The 21,153-nt window shown below is 60.1% G+C and overlaps 2 protein-coding genes across 9 annotated transcripts; one reads left to right on the top strand and one right to left on the bottom strand.

The window, feature by feature from the left end:
• Positions 1-907: 907 nt before the first annotated feature.
• On the bottom strand, positions 908-15,676 carry RNF121 (ring finger protein 121). Of its 4 annotated transcripts, none has more exons than XM_074860629.1 (9): positions 15,610-15,676; positions 9,647-9,684; positions 8,549-8,690; positions 7,130-7,284; positions 6,527-6,634; positions 6,122-6,242; positions 4,373-4,506; positions 2,162-2,263; positions 908-1,268 (listed from the first exon to the last, which is right to left on the bottom strand). In XM_074860629.1, exons 1-9 carry the CDS (start codon positions 15,667-15,669, stop codon positions 1,148-1,150), a joined length of 981 nt encoding a protein of 326 aa, XP_074716730.1. In that variant the 5' UTR covers positions 15,670-15,676; the 3' UTR covers positions 908-1,147. The 4 variants fall into 4 exon arrangements, with proteins under 4 accessions (XP_074716730.1, XP_074716731.1, XP_074716733.1 ...); XM_074860630.1 differs by having other exon boundaries at positions 15,613-15,674; XM_074860632.1 differs by having other exon boundaries at positions 908-1,282; positions 2,165-2,263; positions 15,613-15,674.
• Positions 15,677-15,713: 37 nt separating this feature from the next.
• Positions 15,714-20,924, top strand: XNDC1N (XRCC1 N-terminal domain containing 1, N-terminal like). 5 transcript variants are annotated; one of them, XM_074860623.1, is made up of 10 exons: positions 15,714-16,172; positions 17,074-17,172; positions 17,500-17,638; positions 17,730-17,885; positions 18,612-18,766; positions 18,905-18,981; positions 19,103-19,305; positions 19,655-19,787; positions 19,931-20,079; positions 20,556-20,924. In XM_074860623.1, the coding sequence occupies exons 2-10, from the start codon at positions 17,128-17,130 to the stop codon at positions 20,786-20,788; spliced, it is 1,290 nt and encodes a 429-aa protein (XP_074716724.1). In that variant the 5' UTR covers positions 15,714-16,172; positions 17,074-17,127; the 3' UTR covers positions 20,789-20,924. The 5 variants fall into 5 exon arrangements, with proteins under 5 accessions (XP_074716724.1, XP_074716726.1, XP_074716727.1 ...); XM_074860625.1 differs by having other exon boundaries at positions 15,715-16,172; positions 19,622-19,787; positions 19,985-20,079; XM_074860626.1 differs by having other exon boundaries at positions 15,716-16,172; positions 19,703-19,787.
• The last annotated feature ends 229 nt before the right edge of the window (positions 20,925-21,153 follow it).

Below are 21,153 nucleotides of genomic sequence, written 5' to 3'. Positions count from 1 at the left end.
CCGGAGCAGAAAAGACGATCAAGAAAACCCCCGGGCGACGTCTCCGTTTCCAGGACTCTTATTTCTCTGTTTGGCACAACATTGGTGACGGGGGTTCGCCCAAAACAAAACCAAAAGGACTCGGCGGGGCACGTGGTGCAGCCACGTCGGGTGTCCCCCCGCCCCAACCCCTCCCTGGGCGACGCAGCCCCCACAGCCGAGCCCCCCCCTCCCCGTCGCCGCTTCCCCAACCCCCCCGGGTGTGACAGTGCCCTCACTGCGCCCCCTGCCACCCCGCACCGAAGTCCGGCGCTCTCGGGGGACATGGCGCGACCTGACCCCCCTCCCCCTGCGGCCCCCAAAACATCCCGGCTGGCCCCGGGGTTGAGGCCCTTGAACCCCACACGCTGCTGTAGCCACCCTGCTGCTAAAAACCGAGCTCAAGGCCCCTTGCTGAGAGGGACGGTGGGTCCAGGGCAGGAAAACGCCGGCCCAAGCCTGCCCGTGCCCTTTGCTCCGTCGTCCCCGTTATTACAGCGCCAAAAAAATCCCCGGCGAGGCGTCCCCCGAGCCCTGGGGCAACCCGTTCTAGGGCTGCCGTCACCGTCACCGAACCCCCCGGGAAGCGCCGCAGAAAAGCTGGGAGCGTACAAAAGGGTGACACGAGGCCAAGTGGCTCAGTTCCTCCCCCAGGGAGGGGACCTGGCAGCCAAAAGTCCCCATTTTAGGGGTGCTGGGCTCCAGCCCCGCCCTGGCTTGGGCAGCGACGGCTGCTCCGGAGAGCCGGCGACAGAGCGGGTAGAGCCTTGGCCCTCGCCCCCCCACGAAAGGGGAGATGAAGAACAAGCCCCCAGACAAAAATTCACACCCCCCGCGGGGTGGGGGGGGCCGTGCAAAGGGCTGCAGAGGGAAACAGGAGAAGCGTCTCTTTTCGTCTGCAATAGAAAGTTTTAAATATGCTCATTAAAATAAATCGCTTTGAAAAAAAAGGGACTCCCCCAACCCTAACGGGAGGAGCCCCAGGGTTGAGTCCTCCCCGTCGCCGCTGCGTCCTCGGGGGACGACCGAGGTCCTGAGAGGTGACGGAGAAAAGCCAACGTCCCCCCGGCCAGGCGCTGTCCCCTCGCCCTGGGCACGCGTCCTCTCGTGGCTTGGTGGCCGCTTGCCCTTACTCCAGCCCCAGGATGTAGTTGATGCACTGGACCAGGCCGATGATCACCGGCTGCCAGGCCACCAGGTAACGCAGCCAGTCCAGCAGCTGCCCGTACATGACGTGAGGCCTCTCCCAGCTGGGCAGGAAGGAGTTAAAGAGCCGCGGGGGGGCGGGGGGGGGGCAGTGAGGAGAGGAATGTGACCCCCCCAAGGGCCACCCAAAGCTGGCAGAATGGGGCAGGGGCCACCCTGACCCTCCACAGCGGCCAAGCTCAACTCAATGCATCTCAGCAAGGTGGCGGGTGTGGGGTGCAGCCAGGTGTCCTGTGGGATTTGGGGGGGCCTGGCTTCGCCTCCTCCTCTTCCTCCTCCTGTGGGACCGACACGACCCACCTCGGGGCTGGGGCACCCATGTCCCGCACGGGAGCAAACCCAGCGCCCGCCTGCGCCGGCAGCCAGAGGTGGGAAAGTAAAACCTGGGGCTCAAGTCACCCCTGCGGTGTGGGGAGGGGGACGGGAGGCAGGATGGGGGGGCTGAGCCCTCCCAACAGTGGACAGGGGCTGGGGGGGGGCAAGATGGGGTGGGGCTGAGTCCTCCCGACAACAGGCAGGGTCTAGGGGAGCCAGGACAAGGGGGTTGTGGGGGGCAGGATGGGGGGTGCTCTGGGGGGCAGAATTGGGGGGCTAGGCCCTCCTGACAGCAGGCAGGGGCTTTGGGGGGGCAGGGCGGGGGGGCTGAGCCCTCCCACCAGCAGGCAGGGGCTGGGGGGGGGCACAGCCGGGAAGGGCTTTGTGAACATTTTCACCCCTCAGACAAGGGAGCAGCTGCCTCGCTGGAGGCTGCAGCCTCCCACCCCCGCCCTGGGCCGTGCCTGTTGCTCCGTGCCAGGCGCCCCGTGCCCAGCTTGGGGACAGATTCCGCAGAGTCGTGGCTGGCAGCGACCTGCCCGGGGTGCCAGGGCAAGCCCAGAGGAGCAGCCAGCAGCTCCCAGACCCCTCCCCGAGCCCCTCATGCGAGGGGAAAGGATACGGGTTACTGAACATCCTCTTGAGATCCACCTTCTCTTTGCAGTATGGACACGTCTGCTTCTTCCCAACAATGCACCAGCCACGGATGCAGAACTCGTGAAAGCTGGGGAGCGGCACGTTAAGGGGAACTGGAGGAGGTTGGGGGGGACACGATCGAGCACGAAGGAAACCATCGAGCTTCAAAAAACAAAAAGTCACCGCCACGCTGCTGCTGCGTGGGGGACAGGAAACATCCCACGGCCACGTTGCACAACTGCAGCCCCTTCTTAGAAGGTGCAGCGCCTTCCAGGCACCCAGGAAGGGGCTGACGGGGCGGGCACCGACGTGCCGGGTACCGAGGAGACACAAATCCTTCACCCACAGAGCCCGGCACAACGCGTCGCCCCGCAGACGCTCACACCGGGTGAGAAGCTCCTCAGATATGAGGGCGAGAGCCGGTGGCAGAGGATGGCTTTTTTTAAGATAGAGTTAACTCAAAAAGAGTATTTTAGCAACAAAAGCGCTGCCGGGAAACGCGATCAGTCGTACAAGTCACTGCACCAGGCTGCCCCGAGATGCTCGGCAGCTCCTGTCCAAGCCTGCGGCTCCGCTTTGGGCAACGCGCTGCTGATTCCTCCAGCTCCTGTTGCAAAGCGACGCCCAAGAGATTCCTAAGCTCTTGGCCAGACACCCCAGGAAAGCAGCAGCTCTGGAGCAAGAATATTTTTAGGATTTGATAACAATAATTTGTTTCAATGCTTAGTTAATCTCTAGTTTCTAGATGCCAGAGATTCCCCTAACCCGTGAATTCATTCCTGAAATGGAAGATCTGTGGCCCGTAGAGTTACACATCATTCTTTCAAACAGTCTGGCACAGGGACACCTTTGCCTGGCGACTGCACTCAGCTAACGGCAGCAAGGTTTGCGGTTGGATTGACAAAAAAAGGGCAGGTTTGGCCCCAAAGAATGTGGCACACCACCACCGGACACGCCGTTTTCTCAGGAAGGGAGCACCGGGGGCTTCAAGCACCACCGAGCGCTCTGTGGATTTGAGCGTGCGCGTTACGCAAGGCTCCTGCAAAGGCTTCTCGGGGATTAACAACAGATTTAAGGAATTTTTCCCAGCGTCTGACTTCCAGGTGCCAGCTACTGGGTAGCGAGGAGTGACCCAACCTGAGCGCAGGCCGAAAAAAAACAACGGGGAAGCATGAGGCGGCTGCAGTCGCGGCCCTGTGATGGAGACGCTGCCACGCACAAAGGCATCACTGAGCAAACAGAAACTGCCCCAGGTAACGCCTCTGCTCCTCGAGCCCAGGGTTAACGCTGGAGAGCAGCCAGCCCTCACCCCCCCGGGGACCACCACAAGCCCCAAACCCCCCCCAGAGCTGCCACAGGGTGAGTGACACTGAAGCCCTGGGGTCGGTTGCCAGGGCCAGGTCAGCTTCAACTCTGCCAGTTTCTAGTGGTTAAATTTAGGCAACGAGTTTTGCCAGCGTGACCTTTGCTCAGGCCCAGTTTGGAAACCACCTCGCAGCCAGAAACGCAAGTGGTGCCCGAGGACACCCCACCTCCACCACTGAGTCACTGCCAGGAAACCACCCCCCCCGCCCCCCCCTCCAGCTCAAGGACCAGGACTTCCAGTTCCCAAAATGACCGTGCACTGGTCAGCTGATGGGAAGGACCACACAATTCCAGGGTGCTGGAAAACCCTGGGTGCAGCCGGAGGAGCTCTGGGAAAGGAGGACGCTGCCGGGCCACGGCCGGAGCAGGCAGGGCAGGCAGCGCCAGAGCCTGGGGGGCTGTTTGTGGAGGGATGCTGCGTGGGGCAGGAAGCTTTTTCCATCCCCACTCTTCCCTTCGGAGGTTCTCTGCGAGGAGGTTGGCTCGGGAACACTTCGCACTCCTACATCGCACGGTGGCAAGCACGGGGCGGGCAGGGGCCAGTGGATTTGGGAAAGGCAAGCGAGGCGCGGCTCTATGGCAGCACAGGGCGGGGGGAACTGGGGAGGGGGAGGAAGAGGAAACAACTGCTTGTAACGCGCACAGAGGCGGAGAGGAAGCGATTTGGGGGACACGCAGGACTTGGCCACGTCAGCTATGACGCAGGCAAAGATCACGCGCAAAATCAGCACGACGGCCCCGAGACGGGTGTTTCTTCACCCCAGGCTGGGGGGAACTTGGGGGGGGGGGAAGGTGGGAGCCTCGGCGAGGGGCCGGCTCCTGAGAAGGATACACGTGGTTGCAGGAGAGGCGGTAGGTGTTCTCGATGATCCCCTCCTCGTTGACGTCCACGAAGATCTGCTGGCCGCAGACGGCGCAGACGCTGTCGGAGAGGTGCTTGGTGGGCATCCCCGAGGCGCTGTAGAACTGCGGGAGGGGAGGGCAGAGCTGAGGGAGAGCGGTGACAGCGGGAGGGCAGGCGGCCCGCGCGGCTAAGCTCTAAGAAGGGCTGAGCCCAGCCTCGGCCTTTTGGGCTTAAAAACCTCGTTACAGGTCCGGCTGCGGGAAACAACGACAACAGGACAGGGAGCTGCTCAGTGACGTGGTGGCCCCAACCCCTCCGTGCTGGGGACCACCCCTGGTGAGTTGTCAGCTGCCGGGGCTGAGAGCAGGATGAGCTGAAGGTCACAGCTTTGACCCAAAATGACAACCCTGGGCTGGCAGTGGAATTCGAGCCACAGGTCCCTGAAGCTCGGACGGCCGAAGAGCAGAGCGTGGAGAGGCCACCTCCCCCCGTTTCCAAGCCCGTTGGCTCAGCACCAGCCCGATGGGGCAAGCAACCGGATCTCCCCACACGCAGCTGCGGTCCCACAGCCTCCTGGAACAGCCACGAGCCCCTGATCACTCGTGCTGCGTCCCGGCTCCCACAGAAGCCTAGAACATCTTAAGTTGGAAGGGACCCATTGGGATCATCGAGTCCAACTCCCTGCTCCTCCCAGGACTGCCTAAAACTAAACCATAGGACTAAGAGCGTCGTCCAGATGCTCCCTGAACTCTGACAGGCTCGGGAGGCCGTGACAACTGCCCTGGGGAGCCTGTTCCCGGGACCAACCGCCCTCCCAGCAAAGAGCCTTTTCCTAACTTTCAGTCTGACCTTCCCCTGACACAGCTTCACCCCACTTCCTCGTGTCTTATCACTGAGTCACAGAGACCAGCAACTGCCTCCCTTGAAGAAGTTGTAGACTGCAATGAGGTCACCCCCCAGCCCTCTCCAAGCTGAAGAGATCAAACTCCCTCCTAAGTCTTGTCCTCGAGGCCTTTCCCCATCTTGGTCGCCCTCCTCTGGGCACACTCCAATAGTTTATAGATACAACCAGGATTAGCCCGTCCCAAACGGAAAATCTAGGACTAGCTCTTGTTAAATTTCATACTTGGCGATTGCCCAGCTCTCCAGTCTACCCAGACCTCTCCGTAAGGCCTCTCTACCCTCGAAGGAGTCCACAGCTCCTCCTAGTTCAGGATCATCGGCAGAGACCTGGCACAGCTTTGCTTCAAGCACCCTCCTGCAGCCAGGCCAGACCCTCAGGAAGCCCCTGGGCTACTGCAGGCCCGTCCTGGGTGCCCACGGCCTCCATGGGGGGAGACCCGAGCTCTGCTGAGGTGTCCCAGTGCGAGTGGAAGGCAGCTGGCGAGGGGCTGCGACAGAACCTCCAAGAAGCAGCAGAAAGCTCAGAGAGGAGCAGGAAACACAAAGTCCAAGACCCTGAAGAGCTGCTGTAAAGCAGCAACGTGACCTACTCCACCGCTGTCCTAGGTCACGTATTTTTTTGGTGGAATGGGGTTTTTGGTACCAGGTGGGCAAGCTACAGATTTTAGGCAGGCAGAACATGCCGGCTGGGCACAGCGAGCACGAGCTGCAGCGGGAAGCCCGAGGTGTGAATCCTTCCAATGTGGCTGCGGGTTAACGCAGGTTTTTAAAGGCCCGGGGTAGAGAAATATTTGTCAGGAGGTCAGAGGGGCTGAACAGATCCTTCTAACTCACCCCGATGGTCGAGGCCATGTAATCCGCACACATCTCGGCAAAGTCCCGCTCCAGCACCCCGTAGTAAAGACCATAGAAGAGGAGGGCGATGCCAAAATCCATCGCATCTTCGGGTTTGATTCTACAACAGAAGAACCCAAACGATATCAAGAGGTTTTTTTTGGGGGGGAGGGGTGGGGGCTGCAGGGGTGCAAAGCCAGTGTGCTGACACAACCCACAGCACCAGTTCAGGTACCAGCACCTCACCAGTGACCCAACCAGCAGAGGGAGACGACACCCCAAGAGTCTCTTTGGTCCCATTAATCAGATTTCTAAGACAACTAGTCACCCAGAATTGTAGCCAACGCCTTATTCCACACTGTTACAGCCCCCACCCCAGGAGTGGGAACCCAAAGATTCACTCACCTGAATAATAAGTTAAGACCAAAAAGTGTAAACATCACAGTCATGTACCCTACGATCCCGGTGGCATAGCTGATCTTGTATATTAGTAGAAACCATTTATAAACCAGCCTGTAAAGAATTAAAACAAGAACTTAACATTATTTTTCCTGAATGAAACTGCACCAAGCACCTCAAGTTTCCCTTTTTAAACCCAGATGGTGCTGTCTGCAGACGCTTTAGCTCCCCATATGCACAGGCAAGAGAGCTTTACATTTCTAATTCAAGATACAGATCCGCCGCTGCCACGGGCCACTCACGCTCTCAACTTCCAAACTAGAAACCTCGGGATCTCCAAAGGCCTTAAGCGAGCACGTTTCATGCCGGGAATGCCCTCAGTGGGGCTACCAGCCCAGGCGGGATCTGCTTTTCCACCACCCACTCGGCTACCATGTGCACAGGGCTGGTTGCCAGCGGCTGGTTAGTGCTTGACATCACTCAACTGACCCCTCGGGCAGGGGTTGAACAGCCCCAGGGTACAAAGTTTAAGGCAATGATAACTGGAAAAAGCTCCTTGTAATGGTTACCCTGGGGCTGAGGAGTTTTCCCAGGAACACGTGTACTGACCTGGGCGTTGTCTGTACCAGAGGTTTTCGAGTTGCCCTGAAGGTGACAAAAGCTGTGACCGCTGAGAAAAGCACCCAGATCACCAGGAACCGCCACCAGTACAGCTTGATCGTGAAATACAGAGGCACTACCCACATCTGGAAGAGGGTCACCATCTGCAGGAACACAGGGGAGGCATTTTGAGCTGGTTCTCTGCTCATCAGGCATCAGAAACACCCTGCCAGCCCGGCAGCTGTTCTGCTGCCTGCACCAAACAAACCGGGGAACATGGGAGGTTCAGTCTGGGGCACCCTGAGAACAGGCTCAGAGCCTGACAGAGGGAGCGGGAGGCAGCAGCCTGGTGATCTCTGGTAGCAGAGGACGAGGGCTGGCAGGAGAACACTGAGGAAAGATCTCCAGAGGAAGGTACAGGAGATGGATCCACCTAACTAGTTGTCATAAGGTGGTTACCTAAACCTTCACCTTCCCAGGGTCCCGAACGCTGCGACCACAGACACCTCAGGCAAAGATTAAACAAGGATTAAACAAGGCGCAGCGGAAAGTTTTAGACTCGCCTCTGCCCTGCGGCCTATTCCCAAAAGGGATCTACAGCTTCTGCGGTGCTGCCAGAGGGGAACAGGCAAACAGATTCAGGTTAAAGTTCACAGAGGATTACAGATATTGCCTGGAAACATTAATGACAATAAGGGTGAGGTTGGTTGGGGTGAAACAACAGTCCCTGACAAGCTGGTGGTGTCAGCAGGTGGCAGGGCTGCCCAGCAGTGCCGCAGGAACCGTCAAACCCAGGGTCCCAGCAGCAAGCAGCCCCCTTTGTGCTGAGGAAGCGCCCACAAAATGCAGCTTCCCTTGGCCTTACCCTCAGGACAGTACTCAAGATCTGCCTGGCCCATCACCCCGTACCAAAGCACTACGTAAAACCGAGTTGTTATCAGCATCACCTCTACCAGAAACCCACAAAATCATCTAGGCTGGAAAAGACCTTGAACTCAAGGTCTCTGGGCGCGTCCATCTGGACCCCTAGCTAGAACCCCCCCACACCGCTGGGAAGATGAGGGTACCTTGACACCAGACTAGAGGAGGAAAAAAGGGGAATATCCTTCTCATTGGGTAAAGGACAGCGGCACTCAGTGCTCACACCTGGCCTCGGAGACATAAAAGGTGGCGTAGTTGTGCCAGGGCAGGGTCAGACTGGCTCTTCGGAAGGATTTCTTTGCAGAAGGGGTTGTTGGGCGTTGGAATGGGCTGCCCAGGGCAGGGGGGGAGTCCCCATCCCTGGAGGGGTTGAAGAGTCGGGCTGACCCAGCGCTGAGGGATCTGGTGGAGTTGGGAACGGTCAGGGTGAGGTTCATGGTTGGACTGGAGGAGCTTCAAGGGTTTTTCCAACCCAGATGATTCTGGGATTCTGTGGGAGACACTTACGTTGTAGGAGCGGGGGCGCCTCTGTTTCCACTGAACCAAGAGGAGCTGAGCCACCACCAGTGTGGCAATGAGGATAAGGACCATCTCGGCGTGCATCGCCTCGTGACCACGGTGCTTGGCATGCATCTGCGCGTGCTCCACCCTGCAACGAGAGGGAAAAGGTGGCCAAAGAGCGCGTGGGCAGCACGGACCGCAGGCGAACAGCACGGCAGGGCCGGCAGCCAGGAATGCCAGACCGAGAGACACCACGAAGGAGTGTCGTGGAGACGGGGGGCTGCGGTAAAGGCCAGAGGAGAAAGGACAAGAGGCTTCTCTGAGACAAGCTCGTTTGTAAACTGGGAAAGCCAAAAGCACCCTCCAGCCCATCCTGGCATGAACGAGGCGGAGAGAACTCACGCCTGTGTACCTGAACTAACGAGCGTGGGGCACACAGCATCAGCCGAGCGTGCGCTACCACTCGATGCCAAACCCTCAGCCCAGTTTCAGAGCCCCCAGCACCTTTCTCCCTCTCGCCCAGAAAGGGAAAGGCTGGACGGGCAGCGAGGGCATGGTCCGTAGCTGGCAAAATCCCCAAACCCCAGCAAATGGCTTCTCTCTGCCCTAGGCAACCCCATTTGCATCCTGGAATAAGCGATTTCCAGGCTGATGCTCTACAGACACCCGGAGTTTCTTTGCAGCTGGTGCTGTTTGAGCAGAAACCAAGGCAAAATTAAGACCTGAAACATCCTGACATCTCGGTCTTAAGCTGACAAAACAGTTCAAGTTAGGAGGAAACAAAAATCCAAATGCAACAAATATGCTGAATTCTCTGATCTTACGCCATCCTCTATAAATTAATACCGAGAGAAGACCAGTTCTGCTGTGCTTTTTGACAAGCCTCTGGCTGAAAAGGGTTTGGCTAAGGGAAAAGGAGGAATATCTAGCAAGCAGTTTAAAAGAAAACCCATCAGTACTGCTTTTTAAGACAGTTCATAATGCCCCCTAAGAAATACCACTGAGCAGGGAAGGCTGCGATCCTGCGAGTACAGGCTGGGAGCTCCGGTCAGGAGCAGGAGCTTGCTCGAGCTGTGGGCACCGGTTCACCTACCCCAGACTCACCTCCATCTCTCCTCTGGGGACAAGTGCGAAAGATCGACCTAGGGAAGAAGAAAAAAAACGAAAACACCAAAGAAATCAGCCGCTGAAGTTTGGGAGCAGCTTTGAGAGCTTTAAGAAGGGAAACTCTGGATTCAGAAGCTTTAAACAACAAACCCTCGATGTGCCCATCACGACACCACAGCCCAGAGCCATCCTTCGACCTCGGGGCAGCACGGGGAGAGCTGCAGAGTCCCCCTGCTCCGCCATCAAGTCCTCTTCCCCGGATACCCCCATATTTTACAGCAGCCAAGGCTCTGCCCGCCATCCTGCCCCACGTGCACTGGAGAAACTGGTTTAAGTCCCACGTTCACAACCCAGCCAGGCGTCTCTGCGCACGCCACAAAGAGGACACAGAGGGGAGCCCGAAATCCCACCAGCCCGCAGGATGCAACAAACCGTCATGGAAAGAATCACAGAAAAAGAAAGATTTAGGACTTGCTTTGCTGACACGGCTGGAAGTTTCTCCCAAGCGTCAAGGGCAGCAAAGTTTTTGCCCGACAAGAGCAACTGAGAGCGACGGGAGTTGCCGTTATTAGTGACAAGATGATGGGCTGGTGTAATCCGTGTTTAACGCCAGCTGAGACCGCCAGGCAGGACGCAGGGTGCGAAGGACATCCTCCGTCTGACAGGTTTAGGGACAGAAGGAACCGGACTAAGCGATTTCAAAGCCTCCTCCACAGAACCACGACTCGGTGCTAACCAGTGTGAATACTCTCACCGCGAGGCATTTGGACTGGGGAGGGGTGGGGGGGACCATGGGCATTGCATTTCAGCTTTCTCTTGGAGCTTTTTATCCTCACGGAAGAGCTGAAGCGGCCTCCAGCACCGGTCTCGGCCCTGCACGGGCTCACTGGCTGGGCAACGCTCGTCCCAGTGCCAGCACAAACCCTGACCCACGGCGCTGGGGAGGCAGCAACAGGCAGCTCCGACTTCATCTCGCCTTTCCTTGGCGAGAGACAAGCACAGATAAAACCTCCAGTGGCTCGCCTGGGGCTGGGCATAGAAAGATGCAGTTTACAAACCCCCCATCTGGCTGCAGACCCTCCAGCGTGATCCTCCAACTCGCCCCGGTTGCCAGCCCCGAATAACCCATGCCCGATGTTTACAGCGAGCAGGCGTGTGGCTGTAAGGAGAGAGATGGGAAACAAGTCACAGCAAGGACTTCGTTATCGCGGGTTTCTGCGCACACTGGAGATGTGTACGCAGGAACGGGCTCCACCTCACCCCACCGGCTCGGCTTCAACCTTTACCCCAGGGCTCTCGCGGGGACGGCACGGCAGCCGGTGACGTGCCACCGTATGACAGGTCCCTCAGGGCTGTTCCCCCGAGAGGCGTCTTGCAGCCAGCACCTCCGATCGCACCCCGGGCTCGGCTGAGGACACGCACATGGCCGCCTCGTTTCCTCCGTGGCACCTAATTATACCCCGGGGTGAGGAGAGAGGGAAATGCACGGGTGGCAGCCACCCGTCTGCGTGCTGCTACACATCTGCTGTGCCGCACCCCAGAGCGACACCTGCGAGAGATTCGGTCCCCGAGGCCTTCGAGAAGCACTCCAGTACTCAGGCAGATGCTAAACAGAGACCTATGAAAATCCCTGTTCGAGCTCGCTGGCTTGCATAGGAAACGGCGCGTAGGTGGTGACGATGTGACACCGGCTCCGAGCAGCGCACTCGTATCGCCTGAATTCCCCCAGCTCTCCTGTTCCGAAAGCATCCACGTCCAGTTCAGTCGCCGATTTCCCTTCAAAAAGTCAGCTGCGCAATTCGCAGTTGGAACAATTGCTCTGATAAACAGGTAAAAAAAAAAAAATTTAAAAAAAAAAATTGTTCTCCAGTCACTGCAAGCAGGGGAAGATGAGAAACCCCGAGTGCTTGTTGGCCCAGCTCAGCTCCAGTGTAGGTCAATCCCGCTGTGAGCTCCGGGCAGACACCTGGGGGCTCCCGCTGCCACCCCCCAGGAGATCCCTGCTTCCCCCAGTCCTTGCTGGATGAGGATGTTTTACAAGCACAGACAGTCCAGCACCTTCTAAACACATCAATTATCTTTTTTTCCCTCCTCCAGTGGCTTCTGGTCACTCCTCTGTGCCATGCCAGCAGCTGCTCCACCCACGCCGGCCTGTCCCACGCTTGGGGAACACTTCTCAGCCTCGTTCCTTCAGCATCTTCCCCAAATTTGCAAATTCTTCCAGCAAATGAGCTAAAGCCTTCTCAGCCCCAAACCCTGAGGAAATGTCACAGAGAAGAGGGCTTCCTCTAGCTGTCCTCCAAAGCCAACAGCAACCGCCACCTTCGCTGTCCTCGCAGGTGCAGGAATCCACAACGGAGAGACACAATTTTCCCTCAATTACAAGGACTGAGTTTCACCAGATTCCCCTGAGCTTAAAGCTCCTGAAATAACTTTATTAAGAGGGGGCCGGGACGTGACAAACAGGACGTTCAGGCAGAGGGGGAGCGATCTGATAACTGTCAGACAGGACTTGGCAGAGCAGCCACCCCAAGCTGGACTTTCCAGTTAACCCCTGCTTGATCCACATGCTCTCTTACCAAAGAAATCTAATTTTGGTTCTAAAAACAAACGGTGGCGGTAAATCCAAGTGTGAGAGATGGTGCCAGGAAGCACCTGCTCTCACTGTTAAGCTCTATTTCTAAGTTGGGGTTGTCTCATGTTAACACCCGGTTTTTGGGTCCTTTTCTATCCCCATCAGCTAAGCTGAAGAGTTTCTGCTCTTAAACCTCCCTTTACCAGCCCAGAGAGGAGAGGGGTTGGACAAGAACCACGAGGATGACTGCGGTATCTGAAAATACGCTCTCTTGAGCACCTCCCCCAGCTGGTGACACCAGCACGGGACCCGCTGTGTGCCACCAACTAGAGCTCTTACACCAACTTTTTTCAGAAAAAGTTCATCACCCTCTGGGTGATGACTGGGAGCAACTGGGTATTTACGACTAAAGTCTAATTCCCTCCTTGGACACGGTATCGTGGCCTTTGGATGAAACTCATGCCACTCCTCAGTTTTCAGCAGGGGCTAATGCCCCAAAGCTGCCACAAACCTGTGACTCCCACAGCCAGGACGGTCAAGAAAATTACCTCCCTCTAGGAAACGCAACAGTTGCGGCTCCCTACAATCCAAACCCCGTAACCGCCTGTTTCTCGCAGTCCAGACGCGGGGAGAGAGGAGGATCTCCAGGCTCACGTCCCAACCACCCTGCTGCGAGCTGGCTGTAATCTCCTTACGCTCTAAATCTGGGAAGGAGGTAAGGAGGAACATCTCGAGGATGGAGAATAAGCAGCTGCTGATTTCAGTTCCAAGCTACAGAGCAGCCCACAGTTCGTGTTGGGCGGCTCTGCAGTAGTTTGGCCACCCAAACCAACAGCACCCAGCATCCGCTGCGCGCAGCAGCGGGCTGAGGTGCAGGAGCCGAGGATCTGGGATGCCTGGGACCTGATCTCACCTTCCTGCAGCCCCCACCTCGGTATTTGTTTCGCATCACCCCCTAGGAACAACCCAAAACAACTGGAAGATAAATCTCAAGAGCCCGGCTGTTCAACTGAGGCAGATTTTTGAATCTCAATTTCTTCCGTTCATAAAACAGCGCAATAACAACCGTCCAGGAGTAGCAAGGCCCCGACCGACCAAACACTTCCATAATTGTAAATGAAACCTTTGCCGACAGCCCGAGTTACAAACGGGCAGAGCTGAAGCCACCCCACACAGCGTTTACCCCACACAGGAGTGCCAAGGGAAACGTTAAACCGCTTTCAGATCTCCACCATTAACGGTTCCTCAGCGAAGGGCTTGGCCCAACAAGCTGCCAAGATCACTGGAGACACAGCACATGGATTTTGTGGAACCACAGCAGAGGGATAAGCACAGCCCTGGGTGCAGCTCCTTATCAGCCACCTCCTCGAGACGGCCTCTCTGCCCCTCAGCCACCCCCAAAAGCTGTTTCCTGATGGACGGAAAAACAGGAATTTTAATTGTGGGGGTCAGAGACTTCAGATCTTCTGTGTCGTTTCAGGAAAGAGGTTTCCCATCTGATGCTGGCACTGAACTAAGGAGCTCACAAGCGCAAGTTTACTCTGTGCTTACTAGTTTGCTTGAAGTCTCACTTATGGCAACGGAGTAGACTCACAGGAGGAGACTCGCTGGTTCAGAGCGGGGCTCGGACAACCTGGTTCCAGCGGGCACACATACAGCTCGGCGCTCCTCAAAGCCTCGTTGGAAAAACACCCCTCTGGCATAAAAACCCACCAGCGAATAGCTTAAAATATAACGAACAGCAACTCAAGAGCGACCGATTTGTGGTTGAAGACATTCGGTCGCTGGATCTGAGGTTGAATCCTCCTGTCACCCCACTGTACCTGCTCTGCGGCAGCGACACACGGCGCAGGGAGGGGGCACAAGCTCTTACCGCACTTCATGCAGACGGTCTTGCCAAACTACCAATTTTGGAGGAAAAGCACTGAAAACCACCCCAACTACACCAGCTGACTGCCTTCTCCCCCTCCCCGTGCCGCCGCTCCCACGGCTGCGCACGCAGAGCCGCCCTACGAGCCAAGGAAAGCTCACGAAGCGCAGGTGACAGCAAAGAGCGGTGGCAAAGCCCGGCACAGCGGTGCCGGTACGGCGGCTTGCGCAGGAGCAGGCCGGCCCTTGCTCCCTATTCCAGCTTTCCAAGCAGATTTTTTTTTTTCTTCTGATTATTTTTTTCAGCTTTGTAATTTTTCATCTCCAGGAGCACTTGAACACCAGCATGGGAATGGCGAGGACTTTGATTAAAGCCCTCGACCTCACATGCCTTCAATTCCCCAAGAGCAATAAGGGCCACTAATTATCTCAGCGTGGAAGCTGGCACAACGCAGCACCGAGGTGACAGGCTGAAGTGGCTGCCAGGAGGAAACATTACCCGTGCTGCCAGCGTCCGAGGGCACCCCCAGCAGCCCCACGCACTCCCGTATTCTCCGAAATGCAAATCCCACCCTGGTCCTGCGCGGCTTTTCCAGCAGCAAGTTTTACAGTCGGGGAAGGAATTAAGAGCAGAAAAGCTTCACAGGTGCCAAAGGGCCCAACTGGTGTTTCCAGGACACCTCTTCAACTGCACCAGCTCTGGGGAGCCCGACTTTGAAAACAGGCGCTTTGGCCGCTTCAGGGACGCAAAGTCCTTCCATGGGCTCGTCCCCGAGCACCTCAGCGTGCAAGTACCTGCCGTGTCCCCAACTGCTGTTTCCTCACACACCTCACAGCGTTCCTGAGCCTTGCCCCCATCGCTGCCCTTCTCCCCACCTGGCTCCCCGCAGCCTCCTCCAGGCAATTCCTCCATCCACACCCAGTCCCCCACCCCCGGCTCAGGCTCCCCAGCCCACTCCAGCCCCCCACTCTCACCCTTCCGCAGTGCCTCTAAGACCCACGGGGACCCCGCAGCCCCCCCAAAGCCTCTTCTCCCAGGGCCTACAGACCCACCAGGAAGAGCCCCCAAGGCCCCCTAACCCAGAGCCTCACAGCGTCCCCCTGCCCCAGGGACCTTCAGAAGCTCCCAGCGCCCTCCCGCCCCAGAGACCCCCAATGTCCCCCTGCCCCATGGACCCCCAGAGTCCCCCAGCCCCCATGCTCCCCCCACTCACTTGTCCCAAAGCCCTGCAAGCTCCCAGTACCCCCCCCGCGCCCCAGTGCCCCCCAGTAGCCTCAGTACACACCCCTACTCCGGCCCCCGCCACCTCCCCCCACCCCAGCGCCCCCCAGACCCCGAGTCTGCCGCTGCCCCCCCGTCCCCGAGCCCCCCACAGCCCCTGAGGCAGGGCCCTGCCCCCGCGCCAGAGCCCCCAACCCTCGTCCCGGCGCCCCCCGCCCTACAGTACCCCCACATCCCTGCCCCTCCCCGGGACCCCCATCCCGCACCGCCCCCTCGGAGCCCCCAGCCCACCGCTACCTCCTCCACGTCGCGCTCAACGGGGCCTCCAACCTCCACTTCCAGCACCGCCGCCATCTTCCCCCCCCCCCTCCCCAACGGCCAGCTCGTTCCGCCGCCGTCCGCCAATCACCGGGTACGCCACCGCACGTCTGACCAATCGCTGAGCGCGGCGCTGCCCCGGCGACCAATCGAAGGAGAGAAGGGGTGGGACAGCAGCCAGAGGAGCCGCTTCTGGCGGGAGGGAAGGGGCGAACTGTCACGGTCAGGGATCATCTGCCATTTCCAGACTCAGAGCGGGACGCACAGTCCGTGCCGGTGGGATCGGTTACACGGTCACCTCGCACTCGGGGCCGGCTCTGTCAATTCTGTTGAATCGCCTCCTTTCCCTTCCCCCAGGCCTTCCCGCTGCCGTCTCACGCTGTTCCGGAGGGAGCGCACATGGCAGACGGTCTCTTAGAGCCCGTTGCGCGGGGCGCTGACGCGGAGCTGCTGGAGGACTACGTGTCCCGTCATGCACCGCGGCGGAGCCCCGGGCCGGGCCGGGGGTCGGGGACCGGGGTCCATGGTCAGGGACCGAGGTCAGAGGTCGGGATTAGGGGTTGGGAGCGGGGGGGGGGGGGGCTGAAGTGAGGAGGGAGCGGCGGGGAGCGGGCCACGGGGTCGGGGGTCAGGGGTCAGGCGGTTTGGGCGGGAGATTCCGGCGGCGGCTTCGGAATCGATGCGGTGGTGAGGGAGAGGGGCTGGGGGGGGGAACGGGGGAGAGGGACCGGGGAGCACTGGGGGGGTGAATGGGGGGGGACTGTGGGGCAGAGTTGTGGGGGGGAAATGGGGGAGACGGACTGGGGAGCACTGGGGGGGTGAATGGGGGGAGCTGTGGGGAGAGGGGCTGTATGGGGGGGGCTGTGGGACAGGGCTGGGGGGTGAGTGGGGCTGAGGGGGGGCTTGTGGGGCACGACTGGGGGCTACTGGGATGGCAGAATGGATCTGGGGAGGTTGTGTGTGGGTCTGGGGACACCGGGGGCTGGAACTGAGGGGCTGAAGGGAGTTGTGGGGCAGGGATGGGGGGCACTTGGGGGGGGTGAATGGGGCTGGGGGTTGTGGGCTGGATGTGGGTGGCACCAGGGTGGTGGAATGGTGGGGGGGGTGAGTTAGGGGCACAGAGGTGGCTGACTGGGGCTGGGGGGGGGGCGTGAGTCAGTTGTGGGGGTCATTGCTGTGGCAAAACAAAGCGGGGGGTCAGGTCTGGGGGGCTCTGGGTGACTGGGGGGGTGTGGGGTGGGGCTGGGGGGCTGCTGGCCAGGGCTGGGGGGATTGTGGGGTGACTGGAGTCAGTGAGGACTCATGGAATGGCTGCCCCAGTGTCCCCCACTTCGCACCGTTTGAAAGTGGGGGGCTGTGCTACAGCTGGCGGGGGGCGGAGGCTCTTCCCTGCCGGGAGGTGCTCGATCCTGTCGTGGACGTGCCCCCTCTCCACACCAGGTTGGAGGGATCTGAAGGGAAGCTTGGCAGAGGGGTTTCTCCTGGGGATCCCAGATGGCTCCGGTTAAAATCAGCTTCGTTGTCTCCTTCTCCTCGCAGGTCTCTGGGGCGTCTCCTCATGGGAGGAGGGGGGGGTATTACAAAACCCGGGTTCCCTCTGAACTGCTGAAGAGGGGGAGGGTTCTCAGTACAGGGTGCGATGGGCTGCAGCACCACAGCGCTCCTTGTTAGGCGCAGGCTGAAGGGCACTAATTAGTGCCACGGGGCGCTAATTACGCGTGATTCCTCTCCAAAAGCAGGCTATTTCTGTGGGTTGCTGGAGAGTCCCCCACTTCTCCCCTGCACCCAGAGCGAGATGGAGGGGAAAGGGAAAGCGGCTGGGGAAGGGGCCGAGGCGTGACATGGTGTCTCTGCTGGTATCTGCAGGACCCCAGGTACCCGGTGGAGAATTTGCTGCGTGAGGACGGTCCTCGGCCCTGGCTCAGCTGCCCCCAGGACCGCAGCAGGCACCTGAGAGCGGAGCTGCAGCTGGAGAGAGCCAGCCCCATCGGCTACGTGGACATCGGTACGTCCCCCTCGGCACTGGCTCGGGCAGGGGCTGCGCCCTGGCTGAGCTTGGCAGCCCTGAACCTCGTGTCCCTCGCGCCTGAACACAGGTAACTGCGGCTGCGCCTTTCTCCAGATCGAGGTGGGACGTTCCTCGTGGCCGCTCGACCGGCCTTACCTCACCCTGGTGCCCAGCGTCGCGTTGATGACGCCAGCGGACTCGAAGCTGGACCGGAACCGCTGCGGCGTCCGGATGTTTAAGGAAGGTAAAAATCCGAAGGGAGATTGGCTCAGGGGGGAGCAGAGGGGCTGGGAGGGGACAGGGAGACCAGGGGACCAGGAACTGCAGCTGTTCCGTTCGCTCTGCAGCCCCGGGAGTTTCGTAGCATTCAATGACTCAAGTGTGTCCAGAGAAGGGCAACGGAGCTGGTGCAGGGTCTGGAGCACAGGTGTGATGGGGAGCGGCTGAGGGAACTGGGGGGGTTTAGTGTGGAGAAGAGGAGGCTGAGGGGAGACCTCATGGCCCTCTCCAACTCCCTGAAAGGAGGGTGCAGAGAGGGGGGATGAGTCTCTTGAGCCAAGGAACCAGCGGCAGGCCAAGAGGGAATGGCCTCAAGCTGTGCCAGGGCAGGGTCAGACTGGCTCTTAGGAAGGATTTCTTTGCAGAAGGGGTTGTTGGGCGTTGGAATGGGCTGCCCAGGGCAGGGGGGGAGTCCCCATCCCTGGAGGGGTTGAAGAGTCGGGCTGACCCAGCGCTGAGGGATCTGGTGGAGTTGGGAACGGTCAGGGTGAGGTTCATGGTTGGACTGGAGGAGCTTCAAGGGCTTTTCCAACCTCGATGATTCTGGGATTCTGTAGACACTTGTCACCGTGTCCTGGTCCTGGAAGGGGAACAGCAGCTCAGGGTAACAAGCAGAGGTGGGGGCAATGCCAGGACGGTGATCCCTGGTGTGTTCCCTCCACCCCAACTGCTTTTCCCCGACTCCCTGCAGCAGATTTCCTGGCGCTGGCAGTGGGGCAGAAGTGGGACCGCCTGCGGCTCACCTGCAGCCAGCCCTTCAGCAAGCACAGCCAGTTCGGGCTGTCCTTCATCCGCGTGCGCACACCGCTGGATCCCCAGCACCCCCAGCCCCCCCAACAAGGCCTGGTAGGTGCCTCTAACCGCCTCCCCGTGCCCCACGGTGAGGCCTGGAGGCTCCTCCCCAGCTGAACCAGTGGCTGGGCCCAGGGTGGGGGGCACAGAGCACCGGTCTCCCTTCCCTGAGGCAATTCCCTTGTCCCCCAGGAGGATGCTGAGCCCGTGGACAGCCCCTGGCGCGCCAGCCCTGCCTTTTGCCGGACTTTCTTTCCCGAATCTCACTCGTAAGTAGCCGGGCCTGGTCCCCCTCCCCATGCAGCCAAGTTTGGGGTGTTGCCTCCCAGCCCCCGGGTGCCTGGAGCCCCGGTTTTGGGGAGGGGGCTGACAGTTCCTCTGTGTCTGCAGGAGCTCGAGGGAGGAGGAGCAGCTCAAGAGCCGCCTGCAGCAGCTGGAGCCAGGTGCTCAGAGCCCAGCTCGCCTCAGCCGCCCGGCCCGCATGGTGCTGTCGGCGGCACGGAGCCGGGCATCGAGGCCCAAAACCGGCACAGCCACCCCAGGGGGTGACACGGAGCTGCTGGTCGAGGATCCAGGGGGCCCCGCGGTGCCAGGTGAGCTAGAGCTGCCCACGCAGGGCTTGTTTCAGTGCAGAGAGCCTTTGTGCCCCCCCCAAACCATCCGAAGGGGTCTTACCCTGCTGAGGGATCTCACCTGGGCCAGGCTGGGGTGAACCCCCAGCTGCCGGGGCGCTCCCTGTACCCGCAGGGATCCCCTTTCCCCCTCCCTGCCGGCAGCAGGCCGTGTCCTGGCCGGGGTGACCGTCCTCCGGGCATGTCCCCCTCCTTGCTGGCGTGAGGGAACCACGATGGAGGAGGTGATTGTCGTTTTGTGTCACCCAGGGTCTTTTTTCTGCCCATGAACGCTCAGTTCTCACCCCTCTCCCTTCTGCTGGGAGATCAGGCGCTGCTGAGCAGAGGGGGGGATCACAGCTTGTCCCCTGCCCCCCAGGACCCGCGTGGGATGTCCCCGCAGCCCCCCTGAGAGCCCGTCGGCAGCCACACAGCAGGCAGAGAGCTCCCAGCCCTGCGGGCAGGTAATCCCTGGGCTCCTCCTGCCCTCACCCCGCTGATTCCTCTGCTCTGAGGCTTTCCCAGCCGGTTCCCCTCTCCCTTTCGGCACATTGCTGGATCTGGCGCTTGGCTGGGATCCTTCGCTCCTTTTGGGTGGGGGGAGCAGGACGCAGCGGGGGGTGAGCCCCAAACTTACAGCCCCTCTTGGAACCCCCCCCAGGGCTGGAGGAAGAGCCAGAGCCCGCAGGCAGCGTGAGGGACGGGGCAGGAGGGGGGACAGCGGAGGGGACATGGGCGTCTGCCCCATCTGCTCAGGTGGGTGCTCGGGGAAGAAGGGGGGAGGGGGGGGGTGGTGTGTCCCCTCCCTGCCCGAAATGGCCGCCCTGTAACAGGAGTGCACGGCAGAGCCGAGCGGGGAGGGGGACACGCTTCTGGGGCAGAGTACAGCGTGTCCGTCCGTCGGCTCAGTCCCCTTTGCTCAGCGCTGCTCCCTGCCCAGGCTGGGAGAGATTTTGAGGGGGGCAGGGGGGGGATATCCTGGCCCTGACGTCCCGTGGGATCGAGATGGGCACAAAGTGGAGGCGTTGGGGGCAGAAGGGGTGAGGGGACGCCGGCAGACGGGGGGACAGCGGCCCCGTTTGTGTGTCACACCCTGGATTTTTGGGGAGAAGCAGGGACACTTCACCCCCGATGGTGGCGGGGGGGTCAGCAGGGAGGGCACGAGCCTGAACCCCGTGCCCACCGTCCCCCCCCCGCCATGTCACCACCCCCTCACCTCTCCTTCCCCGCAGGCCGCTTCAGCCTGGATCTCCTCCCCGTTCATGCCTCCCGCTGCGGTGAGGAAGACCCCCCCGCAGCCTGGCCTCCCTCCCCGCTGCCGGGGCCTTCGTCCCCCCCCGCCTGGGTGTCCTGCCCCATCTGCGAGCTGCCCTTTGGCGCGGCAGAAGTGGAGCGACACGCCAGCTCCTGCGGGGAGCCGGTGGGGGCACCGGGCTCCCCATCCTCATTCTCCTGGCTGGGGTAGGGCTGCGACGACAGCAAAACGGCAGACACACACACAAAAAAAAACCCCAAAACCCCGAGGTTGACACTGGATCGGAGCCCTGCCTGCTCCTGCCTGCGCTGCCAGATCCGGCTGTGCCACAGCAGAGGTGTAACAGCCCTGGAAAATCGGGGCGGGGGGACAAGGCATGGGGGGGGGGTGAAACACGCTTCTATCGCCCCATGGTCAGCGTGGGGAACACCCCCGGGATTTGGGGGGGACCCGTGGGTGGGGAGAGGTGGTGATGATGGGAGTTGCTCTGGAAGAGAATAAATTAAAGGAGAAAAAAAAGAGAGAAAACTCTTCTGGGGGGGCCCTGGGTGAGTGGTGGGGATAGCAAAGGGGGG

This window comes from Strix uralensis, chromosome 2 (assembly GCF_047716275.1).
Source record: "Strix uralensis isolate ZFMK-TIS-50842 chromosome 2, bStrUra1, whole genome shotgun sequence".
Classification (NCBI taxonomy): domain Eukaryota; kingdom Metazoa; phylum Chordata; class Aves; order Strigiformes; family Strigidae; genus Strix; species Strix uralensis.
The sequence above is the reverse complement of the archived record's forward strand: the minus strand, read 5'-3'. Positions and strand labels throughout refer to the sequence as shown.